At 33.2% G+C, this 21,182-nt stretch overlaps 1 protein-coding gene across 2 annotated transcripts in view; it reads right to left on the bottom strand.

The window, feature by feature from the left end:
- CNTLN (centlein) overlaps window positions 1-21,182 on the bottom strand; it is a 319,321-nt gene that overhangs the window by 33,054 nt on the left and 265,085 nt on the right. For both annotated transcript variants that reach the window (XM_003782868.2, XM_012813233.1), the window contains exons 19-22: window positions 11,242-11,433; window positions 3,669-3,766; window positions 1,869-1,995; window positions 367-504 (exon numbers count right to left, since the gene is read on the bottom strand). In XM_003782868.2, the coding sequence (XP_003782916.1) occupies window positions 367-504; window positions 1,869-1,995; window positions 3,669-3,766; window positions 11,242-11,433 (555 nt within the window). The remainder of the gene's footprint in view (window positions 1-366; window positions 505-1,868; window positions 1,996-3,668; window positions 3,767-11,241; window positions 11,434-21,182) is intronic.

Here is a 21,182-nt window from a genome sequence, read left to right on the forward strand (position 1 = left end):
TATAAGTCATTAAAGACATAGAAGCTATTTTAGACCAAAAGATTTCCTACAGCAAATGAAAATATTAATTAGTTTATATGCATAAAATGATAGACCTAGAAAATTTATATTCACTTGTATAGATCAGTGCCTAACAATAGTTTTCATTTATTAGAAATTACTAAGAGAAACAAAACTGAATTTCTTGAATAAAGCACTATCTTTAATATTAAACAAATTCATAATGTTTCATAGAGAGATAGAAGTGTAGTTACCTGAAATATTTAATTGCCTCACAGAGTATGAGGGAGAAAAAAATGACAATGTTACAAGTGGAAAAAAAATCATTATATTCCACTCCTAGGCTAAAATGTCCTAAAAGCATACCTTTTTTTCTAACTCCTCTTTTGTTTTCTGATACATCTGTTCATATTGTGACTTCTCTTTTACAGCAACATTAAGTCTTTGCTTTAGTGAATCAATTGATACCTTCTTGTTGGAACACTCTTCAGTTAATGTCTTTATCTACAGTAAAAGCATAAAGGTAACTATTATTGGTAAAAGCATTCTAGGAATAAACTAGGAATGTATTTATTTCGATAGTAACTAAATAAGTGAATAAGTTTAATATATTTTCTCATAAATGCAATCAAATTCAAGTATTCTATTTGCAGAATTCATTTGATAAGTGAAACTAGCAATCCTTAAATTAATAACAGATAAAACTGCACAAAAAGTGTCTGAATACTGGTATATATAATCTCCCATATAATAATACAATATTAATATTAACTATGCATCCTTTAAGTACTAACCTAAACTTCCTAAGACAGGAGATCAGTTTTGTGATCCTGAAACAAGTCAAGTTATGGATAACTTTATATTATATTTTTCAAAATAATATAACATGTATTCTTTAGGGTAAAATTATTAAAACAAGTCATTAATAACATGTTTGTTACACATTTCGAAGAATAACGGAAAAATAAGTTTTCTTCTTTTAGTTTAATGCCACTTAAGACGTATGATTACTTATACAAAGATTCTAAGGCTGTATCTGAAGTAAATATTAAAGTTAAAAAATTAGTAAAATAGAAAGGACAACATTAAATAAGCCATAGGAAATAATTTTACTTTATGAGAGTGTGTAGAGGAGAAAGAGAAGAAAATCCATTTAGATTTGTCATGCTCATTGAAAATTCTCTCTCTTAAATCCATTTGAGCTAATAGATACTTACATTTTCATCTTCAGAAAGGAAAATAAGGGAGATGTTCTCTCAGGAGTAGATGACATGTAATGAATGCCAAAGCACAAGCTGCTTTATGAGTTGTGCAAATAGCACCTTTTGTATAAATAAAAAAAAAAACTTCCTATTTTGGGGTCATATATAACTATTTTCAATACAACTCCCTACATTAAATTAAATGTATACAAGTAAAAAGCACACTTTTTAAAGAATGGTTATTACCTATCCCTTCTTTTATTTAGAAAAAAGCCTGGGACACTTAATTTTTTAGCTAAATTAAATGTTTTAATTTCAGTTTAAAAAAAGAAGAAAAAAAGGAAAAGCTTGATTCTGTCATAAATTGGAGTTTTCAATTAAATGAAACAAAATGAATAAAATATAATTATGTACCCAAATATTAAGGTTTTAAAAATTAAACTTGCTTATCTTCTGATGGGAATATTTACAAATAGAAACAAAATGTGTGGCTATATTATGCATGAAATTTTGGAATCCTGAATTTTACAAACACTGTACTTTCACAGCAAATAATATTCATACATATCCTATGAGTATTTTCTATAAATTAGTATTGAATATTTAAGAAAGTGAATACAGTGGGAAATAATATTTTTAGTGTCAGTAAACAAAAAAAATTGATACCTTTTTTTCAAGATTTTCTAACATTTCATTAAAATTCTCATTACTTGCCAAATTTACTCTCTGTCGAAATTTCAAGTCCTCTATCAAATGTCTTTTCATAGTTATATCCCTCTCCATTCGAGATATCCTTAAAAAAAGACATTTTGTCAAGGGTGATAGAAAATACTTTAACAATGATATCTTACATTTTATCCAATGTGATATATACTGATAGCTTTTAAGTGTTAATATTAATGAAATTGTATATTAGTAAAATAAATTGCATTGAATAAGAGATTATTTTTAATACTTTAAGTACTTGTAAAATACACACATTAAAACTATAATAACTGAAAAAGTTAATGAAATTTATAAAAACAGTATTATATTTAAATTACATTTTTACACTACTAAAAAAATTTAAGTGCTATTCAGAGATAATTAAAAAGCATAACGATAAGAAATAATACTATTCTTTAATAAACAAATGTAAATTCTTATAATTTCATGCAAAAATCAAAATTAGGCTTGAGATCTTTTAGTTTAATTTCATTTGAGATTGAATTCACACATGGTGTTAGCATAAGTTGATGAAAAATTAAGTATAAAACAGTAATTGCAGTGACAACTACTACTACTACTGTTGCTGCTGCTGCCCTTCCCTTATTATTATAAGAATAATAATAGCTAACATTTATTGAATGCTACTATGTGTCCATTACTGCTCTAAGTGCTTTACATGTACTAACCCTTAAGAGTTCTATATTAAGAATGTTTCTCCAGAGCCACTTATTGTTAAATAAGACTGCCTCTTAATCCATAAAAACACTTCAAAATACTGCCATTGTAGAAAATTAATCCATCTTTTTGTTTCACCTATTACTATCACTTATATCATCTTTACTTATGATGTGGTATTCAGGTAGGTATGTGAAATCCAGATATTTTAAATTTATCAATGATGATTGGAATTTCAAAGATGTTATCACCTCTAAGCTACAGCATAGATATAAAAGGTTTAGAGAGAAAAATCATTTTTATTTGATACGAGTATCTAAAATCTCTTTTTATTAATAAACAACAAAGGTACATACTTTTATAACCTACGATTATTTTAAACACAAACAAAACTTTTCTTTTTCCACCTTAGCTTTATTAAGTTTAGGCATCAAATTCAATATAAGTATCAATCTATATATATTTAGGAGGTCAAATAATTGCTCATTTTTAAGATTTTCATTCATATGCTTGAAGTCATTAATTTATATTGATACAAAATTAAATATGTTTAACAATGGAATTCTAACTTTAAATGTGATTATCCTAATTTAAAAATAGTAACTACTGGTCCGATGCCTATAGCTCAGTGAGTAGGGTGCCTGGCCACATACACTGAAGGTGGCAGGTTTGAGCTCAGCCCGGGCCTGCTAAACAACAATGACAACTGCAACCAAAAAATAGCCAGGCATTGTGGCGGGTGCCTGTAGTCCCAGCTACTCAGGAGGCTGAGACAAGAGAATCCCTTAAGCCCAAGAATTTGAGGTTGCTGTGAGCTGTGATGCCACAGCTCTTTACTGAGGGCAACATAGTGAAACTGTCTCAAAAAATAAAAGTAATAAAAAAATAGTAACTACCCTGACATTAATTATGCTATATGTAGTATTCCTTCAGTTTTCATCTTGTGTAGGCTTAAACTTGAACTAAGGAAGGAAATCTTCATTATTAATGGCATTGGTATTGTTTCTTGGGGCTCAATGTTTAATGAAGTTGACTGCCACTGGGTGGCACCAAATACAATGGATAGAAATAAAAAGACCATACTTCTCATGCATTTCCTTTACGTGTTCTTCTTTTGAGAGGAGTTCAAATTTTAGAGACTTCACATTTGATGACTGTTTAGTGAGTTCATTAGTTGCATTCTAGATTAAAAATAAATATAAATTTAAATTACCTTTCAATATTGGTCTAAAACAGTCTAAAAACAAATGCCATTATCAAGAGCATTACAATTATGATGAAGAAAATTTAAAATGAATGTTTAATATTTTTAAATCTTTTATTTTATATGCTTTAATAGAAATATTATAGTAATACTAATGTTTTTATATAACATGCCAAACCATAGAGAAATACAATAATTTAAAAACTGCAGAGAACATGCCCAAAATATATTTATAGGAAATAAAAACTTTAGTAAAATGTCTATATGTGAATACTGAATAAATTTAAACGATTTCAGATCACTTAAAACTAATGCTGGATTTACTAACAACTTGTAAGAGACTGAATACCATCACAAACACTTTCCTATTTATGACAATGTAGAATCTATTTCCAAACCCTTTGAATCTGTCTGGTCTGTGATTTCCTTGACCAAAAGAAGGTAGCAGAAATGACCTAGTCTTTAAGTTTCAAATCCTGGGTCTTAAAGCCTAGTAGCTTCAACTATTGCTTTCTTGGCCTGATGCCCTGGGATCCACCTTACAAGGAAGACAATTGAAAGGCCATATGGAAGAGTACTAAGGACCCCAGCTAACAGCAGACCAATTGTCATATCTGTGAGTGGGGTTATCTTGGACCTTCTAGCCAGGTAAATCGATGAATGCAGGCCTGTAAGGCAGCCCAGAAGAGATAGCTAAGAACTTCCCAGTCAACTTACTGAATTATAAGAAAGAAAGATTCTTCTTAAGTCACAACATTTTGAGATAGAGAATAGTAACTAATAGAGAAGCTTATGAATATTAAGTACTTTTTTACTTAGTAGTAGAGCTATTCATTATTGAAGCATTTATACATAATTATTAGTTTTTCATAGTAGAACAGATTATTGTATTTGTTGTCTGCACAGCCTAGGAGCCAGAGGTAGAAATTTGAGTGTTATGACAACTAATTTTCAACTTTGACTCAAGTTCCAATTAAACATGTAATCTAAGACATCACTTAGTCTTTTTAGCTTTTCTACCTATAGCATTGGTAGAAAGATAAGATAGTATTGACATACATCAATACATTTGTTAAGTTTAAAAAGTATTAAACTAATATAGATAGAATAAAATGTAATAGCTTTAAAAATATTTGAAGTAGGCATTTCTCTAATCTTTCTAAAGTATGACAAATTGTCTCTGTTAGAACTATTCTTAGTATTGAATGTTTGACTCATGCTAAAAAAATTTAAATTTAAAAAGATGAAACCATTTACCATTAATCAAGGTGAATGTGACACAAATTCATTTGTATAAATACAATTTTGAAATAATTTTATTTTTCCATGAAATGTGGTGTTAATTTTTCTTATAAAAATTAATAAGAAATTTGCCACTCTGGGCTGCCTCAACGTGGCAAATGTTTTTGAATGTTAACAAGTTTTGATAAAATATGTGCTCAATGCGATCTAAACTTAAATCATATTTTACATATTTACAATTACATATACTGTCTTATTTCTAACATTGCCAGAACAGTATGTTCCACTTAGTCAATTTATCAAATAAATGAAGTTTTTGCTTTAATCATTAATCAAAATTCTGTAATGAATGTTCATTCAGTTAGAAATATGAATATTCACGATTATGCTATTTTAACAGTGATATGTTAATATAATGACATTACATTATAATTATCACTATATTAATTATATGTGATGGGGCCGGGTGGCTCACAGCTATGATCCTAGCACTCTGGGAGGCCAAGGTGGGTAGATTTCCTGAGCTCACAGGTTGGAGACCAGTCTGAGTCAGAGCGAGACCTTGTCTCTAAAAGTAACTGGGTGTTGTGGTGGGTGCCTATAGTCTTAGTTACTTGGGAGGCTGAGGTAAGAGAATCACTTGAGCCCAAGAGTTTGAGGTTGCTGTGAGCTATGATGCCACAGCACTCTACTGAGGATGACAAAGTGAGACCCTTTGTCTCTAAAAGAAAAAAAAAGTTACATATGATACACTACTATAGTTAAAGTGTCCTCTTAGGGACTCTTGTGATATGTCTACTTACCCCTACTCAAAATGGTCCCAGACTTCTATGTTTTTCTAATTTTGTATTTACCTTAATATTTTCATATTTCCTTTTTCTTTCTTTCAATCTGTTGATCATAATTTCTTTGCTTCTGTCAATAATCCTGCCTAAAAGCAATCAGTTCCCCTTATTATGTATACTTCTAATTTCTGCATTTAAGGTGCTTTCTGGAGAAAAGTAAAATAAATAATCTTAAAATTATATTTAAAAAATAAAAGCAACAGGCAGTAAATAAAGCCTCAGAATACCTTCAATGATTAAATTATGTGAATTTTTAACAAAACAGAAAATTGGTTTTTCAAAAAAATAAATAAAATCAATAAAACTTTAGCCAGATAAACTAGAAGAAAAGTAAAATCTCTAATATCCACAAATCAGAAACAAAAAAGGGGAAGTAACAACAGATACCATAGAGATATAAGAGATCATCTCTTGACTACTATAAGAAGCTCTCGGGGGCGGCGCCGGTGGCTCAAAGGAGTAGGGCACTGGCCCCATATGCAGGAGGTGGTGGGTTCAAACTGAGCCCTGGCCAAAAACTGCAAAGGAACTCTATGCCCAGAAATTTGACAATGTGGAGGAAACAGATCAATACCAACAATTGCACCGTCTCCCTAGACTTAACCAAGAAGAAATAGATCACTTGAACAGACCAATTTTAAGAACTGAGATTGAAAAAAGAATAAAAAAATCTCCCAACAAAAAAATTACATGGTCCAGATGGCTTCACAATAGAATTCTATCAAACCTTCAAAGAAGAGCTTATACTCATCCTGCAGAAATTATTCTAAACAATTGAGAAGGAAGGAATCTTCCCCAATATGTTCTATGAAGCCAACATCACTCTGATACCAAAACCAGGAAAAGACCCAAATAAAAAGGAGAACTTCAGATCAATTTCACTGATGAATACAGATGCAAAAATTCTCAATGAAAACTCTAGCCAATACATTACAGCTCTGCATTAGAAAAAAAAAAAATTAAAAAAATCATTCATCATGTGGTAGGTTTCATCCTAGGGATGCAAGGCTGGTTTAACATACGGAAGTCCATAAACATAATTCACTATATCAACAGAAGCAAAAACAAACACCATATAATCCTCTCAATAGATGAAGAAAAAACATTAAATAAAATTCAGCATCCTTTTCTAATTAGAACACTAAAAAATTTAGGCATAAGTGGTACATTTCTTAGGTGTGATTGAAGCCATCCATGACAAACCCACAGCTAATATTATACTGAATGGAGTAAAACTGAAAGTTTTCCATTTAGAACTGGAACTAGACAAGGTTGTCCTCTATCACCACTACTATTCAACATAGTGCTGGAAGTTCTAGCCAATATAGTCAAGCAAGAGAAAGAAATGAAGGGCATCCAAATGGGAGCAAAGGAGGTCAAATCCTCCACTCTTTGCTGATGATATGATCTTATACATAGAGAATCCCAAAGATTCAATCCCAAGACTCCTGAAAGTGATTGAAAAATACAGCAATGTCTCAGGATATAGAATCAGTGTCCAAAAATCAGTAGGCTTTCTCTATGCCAATAACAGCCAAGATGAGAAGCTAATCATGATACAATTCCCTTCACAGTAGCTTCAAATAAATGAAATATTTAGGAATTTTCCTAACAAAAGAGATGAAGGAACTCACAGCTACAATTACCAAAATGTCAAAACAGCCTAAATGCCCACCAACCCAGGAATGAATTAACAAACTGTGGTATGTGTATACCATAGAATACTATTCAACCATTAAAAAAGATGGAGACTTTACATCTTTGTATTAACCTTGATGGAGGTAGAACACATTCTTCTTAGTAAAGCATCAGAAGTATGGAGAAGCAAGAATCCAATGTACTCAATTCTAACATGAAGGCTGTAGATCAGCTAATGTAAGGAAGGGAGAAAGGGGGGGGGCAATGGGGGTCATGGTGTATGGTACACCTCTTGGGGGTGGGATACAATTATAAGAGTGACTTTATCTAACAAATGCAATCAGTGTATCCTAATTCTTTGTAATCTCAATGAATCCCCAACAATTAAAAAAAAAAGGAAAAAAAATACATAAATTTTAAGATAGCTGTTTGGTTATTTTCTGTATTTAATGTAGTTGAAAAGGCTATAACTCTGACTTTTAGATAATTGAGGGATTATTTATTTATAATAAATAAAACAATGCCATGTTAAGATATACTTTTGCTAAAATCTCTGACAGTTATTTTATTTGATCCTTAAAAAAATGTATGAGATTAATAGATAAGATACCCCTGTTTTAGATTTCTAGACAAGTTAAGTGGTTTCCTCATTCAGGTCTCACAAAAAGTTAGTGGCCAAAAAGTAACAATCAAAATGTCCCTTGTCCCATTTCTATTCTGTACTACACAATATTTATCTGCAGCTGACTTAAAATCTATATAAAACACATATTTCAAAAGGGTCATAATTTAAGACTTTATCCTGATTATAGCTTTCTTATACTAAGTTTACCAAATATATTTTTTAAAATTGCATAGCAATAATAGAACTTGTCTAGAGGGTTGAAATGAGAATATCAGTTAATATTTTAAAGGACTTAAAATAGGTCTAACAATAGATTATACTCAAAGCAAAAGTAGTGTAACTACTACTATTATCTTCATTATTATTAATTTTCTGGGAAACTAGAAGAGAACATGGAATATATAAAAATGAGTGAAAAACCATATGAACATCTCAATAAAATCCAGCGCCACTTCACAATAAAAATCCTCAGCAAACTAGGGGTAGAAGGAACATCCCCCCAAATAATAAAAGCCGTATATGACAAAACGTATGCCAATGTCATACCTAATGAGTGAAAGCTGAAAACATCCCCCTAAGAATAGAAACAAGACAAGGTTGCCCACGGTCGTCACTTCTACTCAACACAGTACGAGAATATCTAGTCAAAGCAATCAGGGAAGAGAAAGAAATACAAGGTATCCAAATCAGGAAAGAGGAGATAAAACTATCCCTATTTGCTGATGATATGATCTGATACCTAGAAAACCTAAAACTCCACCAAAGGACTCCAAGAATCGAGAAATTCAGTAAAATTTCAGATTATAAAATTAATGGGCACAAATCAATAGCATTTCCATATACTAATAATAGTGAAGCTGAGAGTCAAATCAAGAACACTAACCACAAAGAAAACAAAATACCCAGGAATGTATTTAACCAAGTTTAACCATGCTAGTGAAAGATCTCTACAAGGACAACTATAAATACTGATGAAAGAAATCAGAAATGACAGAAATCAATAAAAAAAAAAATCCCATGCTCATGGATTAGAAGAATCAACATTGTTAAAACGTCCATATTGCTCAAAGGGATTTATAGATTCAACATAATTCCCATCAAAATTCCAATGGCTTTCTCATGGATCTGTAAAAAATAAACTTTATATGACCAAAAAAGACCACAAACAGCTAAAGCAAAAAGAACAAATTTGAATGCATCTCATTTAAATTATAAGCCTAGAAAAAACAAAGCAGCATGGTACTACTAGTAAAAAGGTAGACACACACTGGCGGCACCTATGGCTCAAAAGGGTAGGGTGCCGGCCCCATATGCCAGAGGTGGCAGGTTCAAACCCAGCCCCAGCCGGAAAAAAAGGTAGACACACAGACCAATAGACCAATGGAACAGAATAGAGAACCCAGAAATAAAATCATATAGCTATGACCAACTGAGTCTTGTAAAGCTGACAAAAGTAACTCAAGATGGATGAGATTCAAGTATATTACCTGAAACCATAAACATTTTAGACAAAAATGTGGGAATACTCTTCCAGACATTGGTCTAGGCAAAGAATTTATGAGTAAGACTCCAAAAACAAATACAGAAACAACAAAAATAAATAAATGGGACTTCAATGAACTAAAAAGTTTCTGCACTGCAAAGGAAATAATCAACCGAATAATCAGACAACCTAAAGAATGGTAGAAGATATTCACGAACTGTGTGTCTGACAAAGCGCTAATATCCAGAACCTACAAAGAATGCCAACAAATCAGCAAGTACAAAACAAATGACCCCATCAAAAAGTGGACTAAAGACATGAACAGACTGAAACACTGAAATGTTCATTTTATACATTTTTGTCATACTTTTTTAGAGAAACACATTTTTATCTTTTTTTTGCAGTTTGGCTGGGGCAGGGTTTGAACCCACCATCCTCGGTATATACCCAGAAACACATTTTTAAAAAAGGTACATGCTTGGATGGTGCCTGTGGCTCAAAGGAGTAGGGTGTGCTAGCCCCATATACTGGAGGTGGCAGGTTCAAACCTGGCCCCGGCCAAAAAAAAAAGTTACATGCCCCCAAATTGTACAATTATTTTTATCTCTGAGTTCTAAAATATTTAAACTTACAAAATGTTGTGGTTGAAGCATGTGCTAAAAATTATCTGAAGAAGATGCTATTCAAGAAGGCTCAATATTTTCAAGCAACAATATGTCCATTTATTTTAAATTTTATCCTATTAGTAATCCTGCACTAAAAGATATTATTTCTGGAGAGTACACATGTCCGATTTTGGAATGAAGACAACCATGAGTCTCTTCGACTATTAATACAATATTCTAGTACCCTCTTAACACTCATGGTTATTCCATTTTAATACACTCTGTAGATTTACAATTAAGATTTTCTTCTCAGGAATTCTCATGATAGCTATAGTCCCAAATACACTGCCCTTTTAGCTTCCAGCTAGCAATCCTCACTGAAAAAAATAATTAAATATGAGAGGAATAAATGAGCTTGTTTCTGGAAGCAAAAAATGATTTTTTCAATTAAAACTCACAAATCCTGTTTGTTATAAGATAATTCCTTTTAAAGTAAGGTCAGTCTTACTTTTAAGATGTTGACAGTTTTACCTGGATTAGGTGCATTTCTTTTATTTTTATTATCACTCCCAGGTTTAACTTGTTGAAATCTATGAAATCAACCCACTTTTGCTCTCTGCTTCTTTTCTCTCCCTCCTTCCCTCTTCCTTCCCCATTTTCCAGCCCTTAACAACAAAATTAAAATAGGAGAAAGTGTGTAGAGGAAAGTATTTCTTTGTTGTTACATGCTTGAAAGGATTCTGGTTCCACTGAAAGGAGGCTTGAGTACTGCAGCACAAGGCAATAGCCACTTTCTATCATCTCCTAAGTAAGGATTTTATGGTGTCTTGTTTATTTTTGAGAAATTTTTACCAGATAAAAATTTACCAAACTAAAACTGAATGATGAAGTTGAACATAGTGTTAATAGTTTAGGGGTTATTTACCTTTATTAGAATAAATTAATGTTGATAAACATGCCTTTGAGCATTCAGTAATGTAACACGTTTTCATGTATAGTCAACTTTATAATTACCTTTAGTTTACAGTGCAATTGCTTAAATTCCAAATCCATGCTCCTTGAAGGACCAAATGATGTAACCTGTACCCGTGGAACTGTTACTCGGGAAACTTCTTCTGCTAAACTGGTCATTTCAGATGAAGACTCCAATTTCTTTAACAAATCTTCCTTTTCTTTCCGAAGACTATCCAAATCTGAACTTAGCTTCTGTTTTGTTGTTTTTTTTTAAAGAAAAGACACATAAATATATTATGAAAGAAACAACATTTAATCTAACAATTATCAGTGTAAGACTCTGTAGGTAGGAAAGTGCTAAAAAAAAAAAAAAGAATTACAATTAATTACAGCTATTATAAAAACTTTACCAAAATTCTAACCTCTGGCAGATTTTGCTTAAGATTATAGAACTTGTGAAGTTAAAGTAAAACAACCCAGCTATATTCAGTATCTTTTAGTTGGCTAGTCTTTATTTATGATGCACTATTTCTTTACCTTCACATATAAATGAGAGAGCCAGAGATTCACAAATTTGATAACCTTGACTTCAGGGCTGATGTAGTACTTTACTGGTAAAAGCCAAGCTGGAGCAGGACAGGATAACAGATGTTAGTTGTTTATTCCACTGGGTAGGTCTTACCACCTCATATAGCAGCCAAAATGCTTCTCATTTAGCAACATAAATGTTAATTCCAATTAGCAAACAAAGCTTGTTAGAGATTAAGTTCAAATAAATAGCATGCAAACTCAATGTTTAATGCACTTGATTGATTATTGACAAATCTTGCTTATAATGTTAGGTAGAACTGCACTAAGATCCTTAGATTTGATTTTTTTAATAATAAAAACATTTTGCTAAATGACATACTAGTAATGTTTTTATGAAGGACTGTACAAAACATCTTAATGTTAGCCCTTCTCATTCACTAATCTACAGTCAGCAGAATGTCACCAACTGTAGTGGCATAACCACTCAAAGCTCCTTAAGTGAGCAACTGCACTACTATTTTATTATCGCAAAGAAGCTTATAACAAGGTAGTTTAACATATGGTGAAATTAGGTAAAATGATATTGAAATCTCTCAGAGGAAAAAATATCTTTTTAACAATTCAAATTAGAAATAACAAAAGATGTAACTCAAGTGTACAGTAATATAAACATGAGACATGTTACTTAAGTATTAACACTATATTTAAAACACTTCTATTGAGAGAACCTATACAACAAATACATAATTATGCACAGTAGAACCTCCACAGTTGACCACCTCCCTACAATGCCTACCTCCTCAAGCTGACCTAGTTTCATAGACCAGACATGCACCACATGTAAGTGTCAGTACAGTAGGACTAGTTCCTTATGTTGACCAGTTTGTTACAGTCCCTTGGGTGGTCAACTTACAGAGGTTCTACTGTATGTATTTATATATGCTTGCATATATATTGTTAAATAAAAATACTTCAGATCATGGATTCAAAACCAGAGCTTTAATGTATTTGGGACTGAATTGTTTGAGTGAAAGAAGTATATTTTGGTTAAAAAGTTATTTCTTTGGTGATATTTTAGCTTATGATCTAAAAGCATGGTTCTATAGATTTTCAGGAAATACTTGTTCACAAATTATTCCAAAGGTACGTAATAATTTATATTTAATAAAAATAAGCTCACAATTTGAAAATCTTCCTGGTTATCATCCAAGCTTGAATCCATCGCCTTCTCATTAATTCTCTATGTCCAATCAATTGCCAGTTTATGTAAACTATGTTTCTCATATTCATTCCTTCTGCCACTCTGTTAATGCCAACTCTCATTACCCCTCTAAGAGTAGTGCAATGCCCCTTCCTCTTGCCTCACCTTCCAACCACTTTTTATACACCTACCTAAAACAACATTAACCTATTACTCCTTTATTTAAAGATCATCAGGACTTCTTCACTCTACAGAATAAAGTTCAAATGTTTATGGATTTAGTGTCAATCTGTTTTTCATTCAGACATCGCCTGAAGTCAAACTTGCCTGCCATTCCCCAAACCTGTGTGCCATCTCTACAAGGATGCCTCTAAATAGAGTGTTTCCTTCTACTAAAACCTCTCTCATCTTTAAAGGGCAGTTCCAGTATTTCTTCCTTCTTTAAGTCTTTTCTGTTCTCATTCCAACAGCTCTGAGTAGCTTCCCTTTGTTTGTTATACTCGTATGCCACTGGGTTTCTATTTATTACATTGACCTGGAAGATCCTCACGCCATAAATATGTCCTCCACAGTTAGGAAAGTTCAAGCCAATAAACATGTACTTCTAACATACGTAAATTTCAACTTCAATTTAACAGTACAAAAATTTACCAAAGACACATGGGGATTATAAAAGAAGTGAAGAAAATGACTTGTACTTTTTATTAAAATAGGAATAATGTTTTGATTAAATATTTAAACTCTATATTCTATAAAAAAATTCTAATGTTATATATGCATAGAAATACTACAAAGCACCTGTTGAAATGGAGTAAATATGCAAATCATGTGACCCACCAATTTATAATCCTTTGCTTATCAAAATTTTACTTGGACAAATAACTGGGCTCTATTACTAATTTCTCTCAATGAAAGAATTCTATTTCTGATTTGAGAAATGCCATTGAAGAGACAACAAGTATAAATAACTTTCTTTTTCTTTTTTTTGAGGGAGAGTTTTACTCTGTCACCCTCAGTATTGTGGCATCATAGCTCATAGCAACCTTAAACTTTGGACTCAAGTTATCCCCTTGCTTCAGCCTCTTTAGTAGCTGGGACTACAAGCACTGGGCATAATACCTGGCTATTTTTAGGGGCAGGGGTCTTGCTCTGGCTCAGACTGGTCTCGAAACTGTGAGCTCAGGCAATCCACCCACCTTGGCCTCCCAGAGTCCTAGGATTACAGGCATGAGCCACCGCATCTGGCCTAAATAACTTTTTTTTTGCTGATGTATAGTTTGAGCTAGGAGACTACTTTTGTAGGTGACTTTGTTAGGAAGAATGTGCTATAAAACTACAAATAAAGCAAGATTATTCACAAACTTGTTATTTTTCCTTTTTTATTAGTTGCATGATTCATATTTCTCCATTACTACCTTTCCATATCCAATCAAAGATTTAAAAATATTTAAGTCATATTAGCAATTTAAATCATACAAGTAATATTAAAACATGCATGGAAGAGTCTTAATTTCTGGTTTATAATTCTCTGGGTCTAAATGCTGACCAGCTAATTTACCATCTGCAAGTATAGGACTTTATTTATTTATTTTTCACTTAAAAAAAGAACAAGTAAAAAAAAGAAAAAAACAGAAAAAAATCCCTGGTTATTTAACCAAGGCAATTTTGAGGACAGAGTTTTTAAAACATCTGTGATAACATTTGGTATATTTTAAATGTACAACCTTCTTATTAGCATTGTCATCTTGTGCCAAATGCTAGTTACCTTATCAGATCTGAGAAATGTCTTAAAAGCTGAGGAACTAGATTAATAAAAAACTTTGTTTAACTTATCTACGTAAGAGCCTTATAATTTCCCTCATGACAGAAACTTTAGTCACAGTGATAGTTACCTGTTTGGATAGATCAATTTAGTATCTACACTTAGTGAAGGCAGATGTATTCCTCCGACTCTATATCCCCAGTAGTATAATCTCCCCACAATCTTCTAAAAGCCTATTTCAATTCAAAATTTTACTTCAATGAGAAAAAGTACTGACATTTATATTGATTTATATGTAGTCAATTATTTCTACCCAAAGGTTGTAAAACAGAACTTAACACTATAAAATTTAAAACTAAATGCTAGCTATTAATAATTTATTTAAATTTAACATTGAGGAAGCATAATCTAAACAGGAAAGAACCTTCTATGCAACTCTGAGAAGAAACAAGGATATACTAAAAATCTTACTTTCTAGTAATAAATCTTATGATAGATATAATTCTCAAAGGTCCCCCAATGACCCACTGATATAAAATCCTTGCTTGTATGGGGATGGGGCCTGGGAATATAATGGGCTGTATCACTCCCATGATTCCATTGTATTATATGCACAGGGAATTCTGTAGATGTAATTAGAGTCCCTAACTAAAAGTAAGACTATCCTGGCTGGTCCTGACCTGTACAGGTAGGCCCTCTCAAAGAAGACCCAGGGACTCTCACTGAGGTCAGGAAGATATCCTACTGCTGGTCTTGAAGAAGAAAGTTGCTGGTTATGAGAAGACTATGAAAGGAGTCCAAACCAAGGACCTAATGAAGTCCTTTAGGAATTGAGAATGGTCCTTAGGTGGCAGAAAACAAGAACCACAGTCCTATACCCAGAAGAACTGAATTTTTCCAACAAATGTGAGTTTGATGTAAAGCCTAGGCTCCAGGAAACACAGGTAATCTGGCTTACACAGTGACTATGGCCTTGTCACAGTTAGAGTAGAGGACTCCACTTTAAGAATTATCTTATTTTCTTTAAAAAATGTTTTTCTGGCTCGGCGCCTGTGGCTCAAGTGGCTAGGACACCAGCCACATACACCTGAGGTGGTGGGTTCGAATCCAGCCCGGCCCACCAAACAACAATGACAGCTGCAACCAAAAAATAGCTAGGCATTGTGGCAGGTGCCTGTGGACCCAGCTACTTGGGAGGCTGAGGCAGGAGACTCGCTTGAGTCCAGGAGTTGGAGGTTGCTGTGAGCTATGATGTCACAGCACTCTACCCAGGGGGACAGCTTGAGGTGCTGTCTCAAAAAAAAGTTCCTCTTCTTCCTCTTGCTCTGTTTTCTATGTTAGAAATATAAATTGCCTCTATCAGATCTGCATTTTATAGTTTAATCGCCAAACAAAAAGCTCCCACCAGAAGCTTCCTTCGGCTGCTGTCAACATAACTGTGGAATCACATGAACAGGGTAAGTAAGTCTCTCCTGACCTACTCTCTTCCTTGTTCTCCTATATGGGATTTAATTCACAAACTACTTTTATTCTTGCCTTCCACTTAGCATTTTCTGGAGGATTGGGACAGGGATTATCTTCGGTATCTATCATTCTTTCTTTTTATAACACTACATGATAGGTACTGTACTAGTTCTGTGTTTTCATTGATAAAAGAGTTATAATCCTTGCCTTTAGGTGGTTACTAGTCTATAACCTAGAACCATATAACAATAAATTATACTTAAGTGTTATGAAGAAATGAAATAGGAAAGTATGGGTGCTGTGGCTGCCTTCAATATCTATCTGGTAAATGCTGGCTGGTTTTTAATCAATAGAAGATATCTGCCGAAATACTGGTCAGTACACTGAAGGCAGTCATGAGAAATTGAGTATATTTTCCCCATTGAGGAGTCTTGATAAACATTTAATGTTCAGGAATGAATTATCAGAAAAAATAAAACAGGCCTCATGAAAAATATTCTTCAGGCCAAATAATGAGAAATAAAGAGTTTAGAAAGAGTATCTGAAAGAACCATTTCCCTAATTACTCCCAAAATAAAATATATTTTTTAGATACTCTCTGATCTTGATGTCTCCAAAGAATAAAGTATTCAGCATCTACCTATTCAACAAACATGATGCTACCTGTACTTATGAAAAGGAAATGCTTTTGTGTATTCAAGCAGTATTCCAAGGGAAAGGAAAAGGATGGGGTTTAGCTCCACTTCACCTCAACTATAAGGCTGATTCTGATCTACCATTTTTTTTCGGGACAATAACCACCCTATGACATTCAAAGACAAGTTTTGCCTATACACAGTATTTTCTACCACTGGACTAAAAGTAATGAATCACTTTAAAACTTTAGAAAATACTCTTAGTTAGGATACTGAGATCTGAAAAGTAGAGACACAGAAATACAAGAAAATCCTTCCAAATGTGAGAGTGAATGCCAGGGATGCTTAGATGCCAGGGTTTTCTTAGAAACCCATGGAGGAAATATTAATGACAGAACTCTTTCCAGTTATAAAAGATCAATCAGTAACCAAAGTGAAAAGTGAGGTTTAGTTTTCATCTATTAACAACAATGCAGTCTAAAATTTTTTGTTCTCCTTTTGAAATCCAAAGGCCTTGGCAGTAAGCATAGAGAAAAACAAACCTTAAATAGAAATGCTCTGTTTTTATTTTAATTTTTTTTGCAGTTTTTGGCAGGGGCTGGGTTTGAACCCGCCACCTCCGGCATATAGGGCTGGCACCCTACTCCTTTGAGCCACAGGTGCCGCCCCAGAAGTACTCTGTTTTTAAAAACCAAAATCTCTGATCTTAAATTCTACTTAGAACTGATATAAAACATTCTGTATTCAACAGAAATTAAGTTCATTTATATTCTCACAATCTAATTATTCTGGTTCATACTTAAATAGTAGAAGCAGTTTTAAAATCCCATTATTTTGCTTTTTTAGTAATTAATAACATAAATTTTGTTACCAGAATTGAAGTAAATGAGACTGAAGAGAAAATGCTAGTTGAACAACATCTGTGTAAATTCTATAAGCAAGAATGCTCTAGAAATTTACCATGATCTTAGTGATATTTTTCCTTCCTGTGAATAGCATAAATATTCTTTTATTGGGAATACTATGCTTTTACATGTAATACAACTGAAAGAAATAAAATTCTGATAGTCTATGCATAGAAATACCTAATAATTAAAATATTATGTGATCAAGACAATTACATTAATTTACAGTTTACTAACACAAATATTTTCTATACAAATACTTATTTACAAAGATAAATACCTCAGATTAGTAAAACTTTCAAGCTCAAAATAAAAATAGGAATTTTCTTTCGTTATGATACTTGAGATTAAGAGACATAATTAAAAACCAACAAAAGAAAGAGGGGAGAGGAGGGTAAGGGGAGGGGAGGGGAGGGTGAGTTCAGGGAGGGTATTTGGTGGGATCTCACCTAATGTATACAATGCAAGGGTGTATTTCAAAACAACTAAAAGTATATTTTAAATGTCTTACCACAATAAGTACATGACATGATGGTTATGTTAATCAGTTTGATTTAAGCATTCCACATTGTGTCATCACATTATATCCCATAAATGTATACAATTATGATTTAATAAAAATTAAGTTAAAAAATAAAAATAAAATCCAACAACCAAAAAGATCTTAGGCAGAGATGTAATCATTTATGTAATAAAATTTCTTTTGAAAAAATCCAATGAATTACCTTATCACTCATTTATAAACTATTTCCTGACAAATGCAGTTATTAAAAGCCTACAGTATATTTCACAAAATGTCAGGCAAATGAAGGTAATACAGAGGACTTTTTACCAATACTTTTGCTAGTAGTTAGATTTCAGTAGCCTTCAGAGACCATTAAGTACCCTTTGGCTAATTGGCCAATGGTAGATTAATCCTCTTTTTATTCTAGCAACACTATTTTAATACCCTTACACTCTGTCAGTGTAGTGTCTGAATGACAAAATAATATTGTGCATGAATAATAAGCAGAAAAGTTAAATTAACATTTCATGTTTCACATGCCATACCTATGTGTCAAGAGAACTTTCTTTTTAAGTCACTGACATTCAACTTTTTAAAACAATTTCATGTTGACATCTTATTGAGGGGAATCTTCCTAATTACTGCTAATTGCCTATCAAGGAAAAAACTCTTTTCATGAAGTACATTTGTCTGATACAGATGAACCCAGCTCCAGTGTGCACATTAACGATAAAGCATGACATTAAAGGTGCTACTTTATTAGGAGGTTATACTAAATATGGTTTGCAATTAGCAAAGAAGTTTTTTATGGTACTGAAAATGCCAATCTGTCTTGCTATGTTCAAATTAGATTCTATCAGAGAAATATGGATATCTGCATATGGATAAGAGATATGCTACTCTTAATAACATTTACAGAAACAGTAGAACCTCCATAGTTGCCTACCTTCTTATAATGACTACCTGCTTAAGTTGATCTAATTTTCATAGACCAGACAGGAACCACATGTATTCAAAGGAAGACGGACCTCTATATATTGACTGGCTACCTCTCTAAGTTGTATCTTGACCACTTGGACTGTGAAACACAGTATTAATTTACCCTCTGTAACTTGACCAGTTGAATCCACCCTGCACCAAGAGGTAGAAAGTGTGGAGTTTTCCCACACTTATATTATTTTTTCTTTAGTCAAAGTTCTTTTTTCATGTTTTATTATTACCATGTGTTGGATTAGGCTTAACATTCTATTGTTTATCATGTATTCTGGAAGATTTTTTCAAAGTCAAGGACTGATCTGAATTTTAGGTACATCCTATAGGTACTGAAAATTTTATACTTAATCGAGACATGATAGCCCAAACTAAAGAATTCAAAGAGCTAACATGGAAGGAAAAAATTGTTCTTCTACATTGTCTGGAAAACAGAAGCCAAAGAAAGTAGGCAGAACATTTTGGTGCATTACCAAGACCACAGTTAGCAACATCTAAAAACATGAACATGAGTACTTTGAAAGATATGGTAAGGAAAATAGATACCTGTTTCAACCCAAGAACCTAAGCATGATGTGGTGGACTGGGGGTCCCCCTGCACTAGGACCTTGCCTGACTGCCAGAGGTCTGACAGACAGAGAGAAAGCTCTATGAAATTTACACACACACATACAGTGTTCTGACCCATAAGAGATGACACCGCATCAGCTCCTTGCATGGCTGGTGTCTTGAGTACCCAAGGCTATTTATGAAGAAATTGGGGGCATATGTACCTAAGGGAAAAAGTGAAAAGGTAATAGTTTCATGTTCTAATTAAATAGGCAGTTCTTTGTTTAAGGAAGAAAAATATCTGGCTGAAGGACAGAGGAGTACTAAGCTACAGATCAAAGAACACTTTGTAGAGAATTTAAGAAAGTTATAGTCTACAGGTCAAGGTGCCTGCAGCTGCAGGGTATCTGAGGGAGCAATTATCAATTACTTTCTACTTTTGTTTATATTGTCTCTAAGCTGTTGATCTAGACATTTCCCAGACCATTTTCTCATCTACTTTGCTGGACATTCCCACCCCCCATCGCCACTATAGACATGCATTACAGCAGGGGTGCTGAAACTTGGGCCCATAACCTGCTCAAGATTTCAGGGGGAATGCCAGCCTACTCTAGCTTTTACCTGCAGAGACCTACAACAGAAACAGAGGATAAATCTCTTAATGAAGTCAGTGAAGCCATATTAAGCTGGTTCAAACAAATGAGGGGAGTTAATGCCCAAATCTCTAAGCCAATGATCTAGGAGGTTGCTAAAAAATTCACAGAGGAATTTGGGGTGGCAGATTTCCATGCATCAAATGGTTGACCTGAGAAATTTAAAGCATACCACAAGATCTCCCAGAAAATCTTGTAGCATGAATCCAGTGAAGTTCCAGTAGAAGTTGTGAAAGAGTTCATCAAAAAGTTCCTGGACTTCATCAGAAGTTTCAAAGATGATGATATCTTTGATGCTAATGAGTGAGGACTCTTTTTTAAGGCTATGACTGATAGGAACCTTGTCATTGAAAGGTGACAAATGAAAGAACAGAAAACCTTCCAATGAATATTTCATAGTTCTTTGCACTAGCTTAGCCAAAGAGAAACTAGAGCCCTTGGAGACTGGTAAAGCCACGCACATTCAAGATGCTGAAGCCTGTTGACCTCCCCATCAGTTGGAGATCAAAGAAATGTGCATGGATGACTGGTGCCCTATTTGAGCGGGTAAGGAGTACTAACCAAGAAATGAAGAACAAGAAATAGTCTATGCTACTGACAGTATACAACTTTTCCTGGCCACCACTGTAAGACAGAATATGACTTTTCCTGGCCATTATCTTACAAATGCGATACTGACATTTCTGCCTCCAAATATGAACTCAAAAATTGAACTTCTTGACCAAGCCAATATAAAAACATTTATTTATAATGAACTACCAAGCCTAGCTCATGTAGTAGGTTATTTTATTTTATTTTATTTTCCT

The sequence above is a fragment of the Otolemur garnettii genome, unplaced genomic scaffold (genome assembly GCF_000181295.1).
Source record: "Otolemur garnettii isolate 467f Iridium unplaced genomic scaffold, OtoGar3 scaffold00006, whole genome shotgun sequence".
NCBI lineage: Eukaryota > Metazoa > Chordata > Mammalia > Primates > Galagidae > Otolemur > Otolemur garnettii.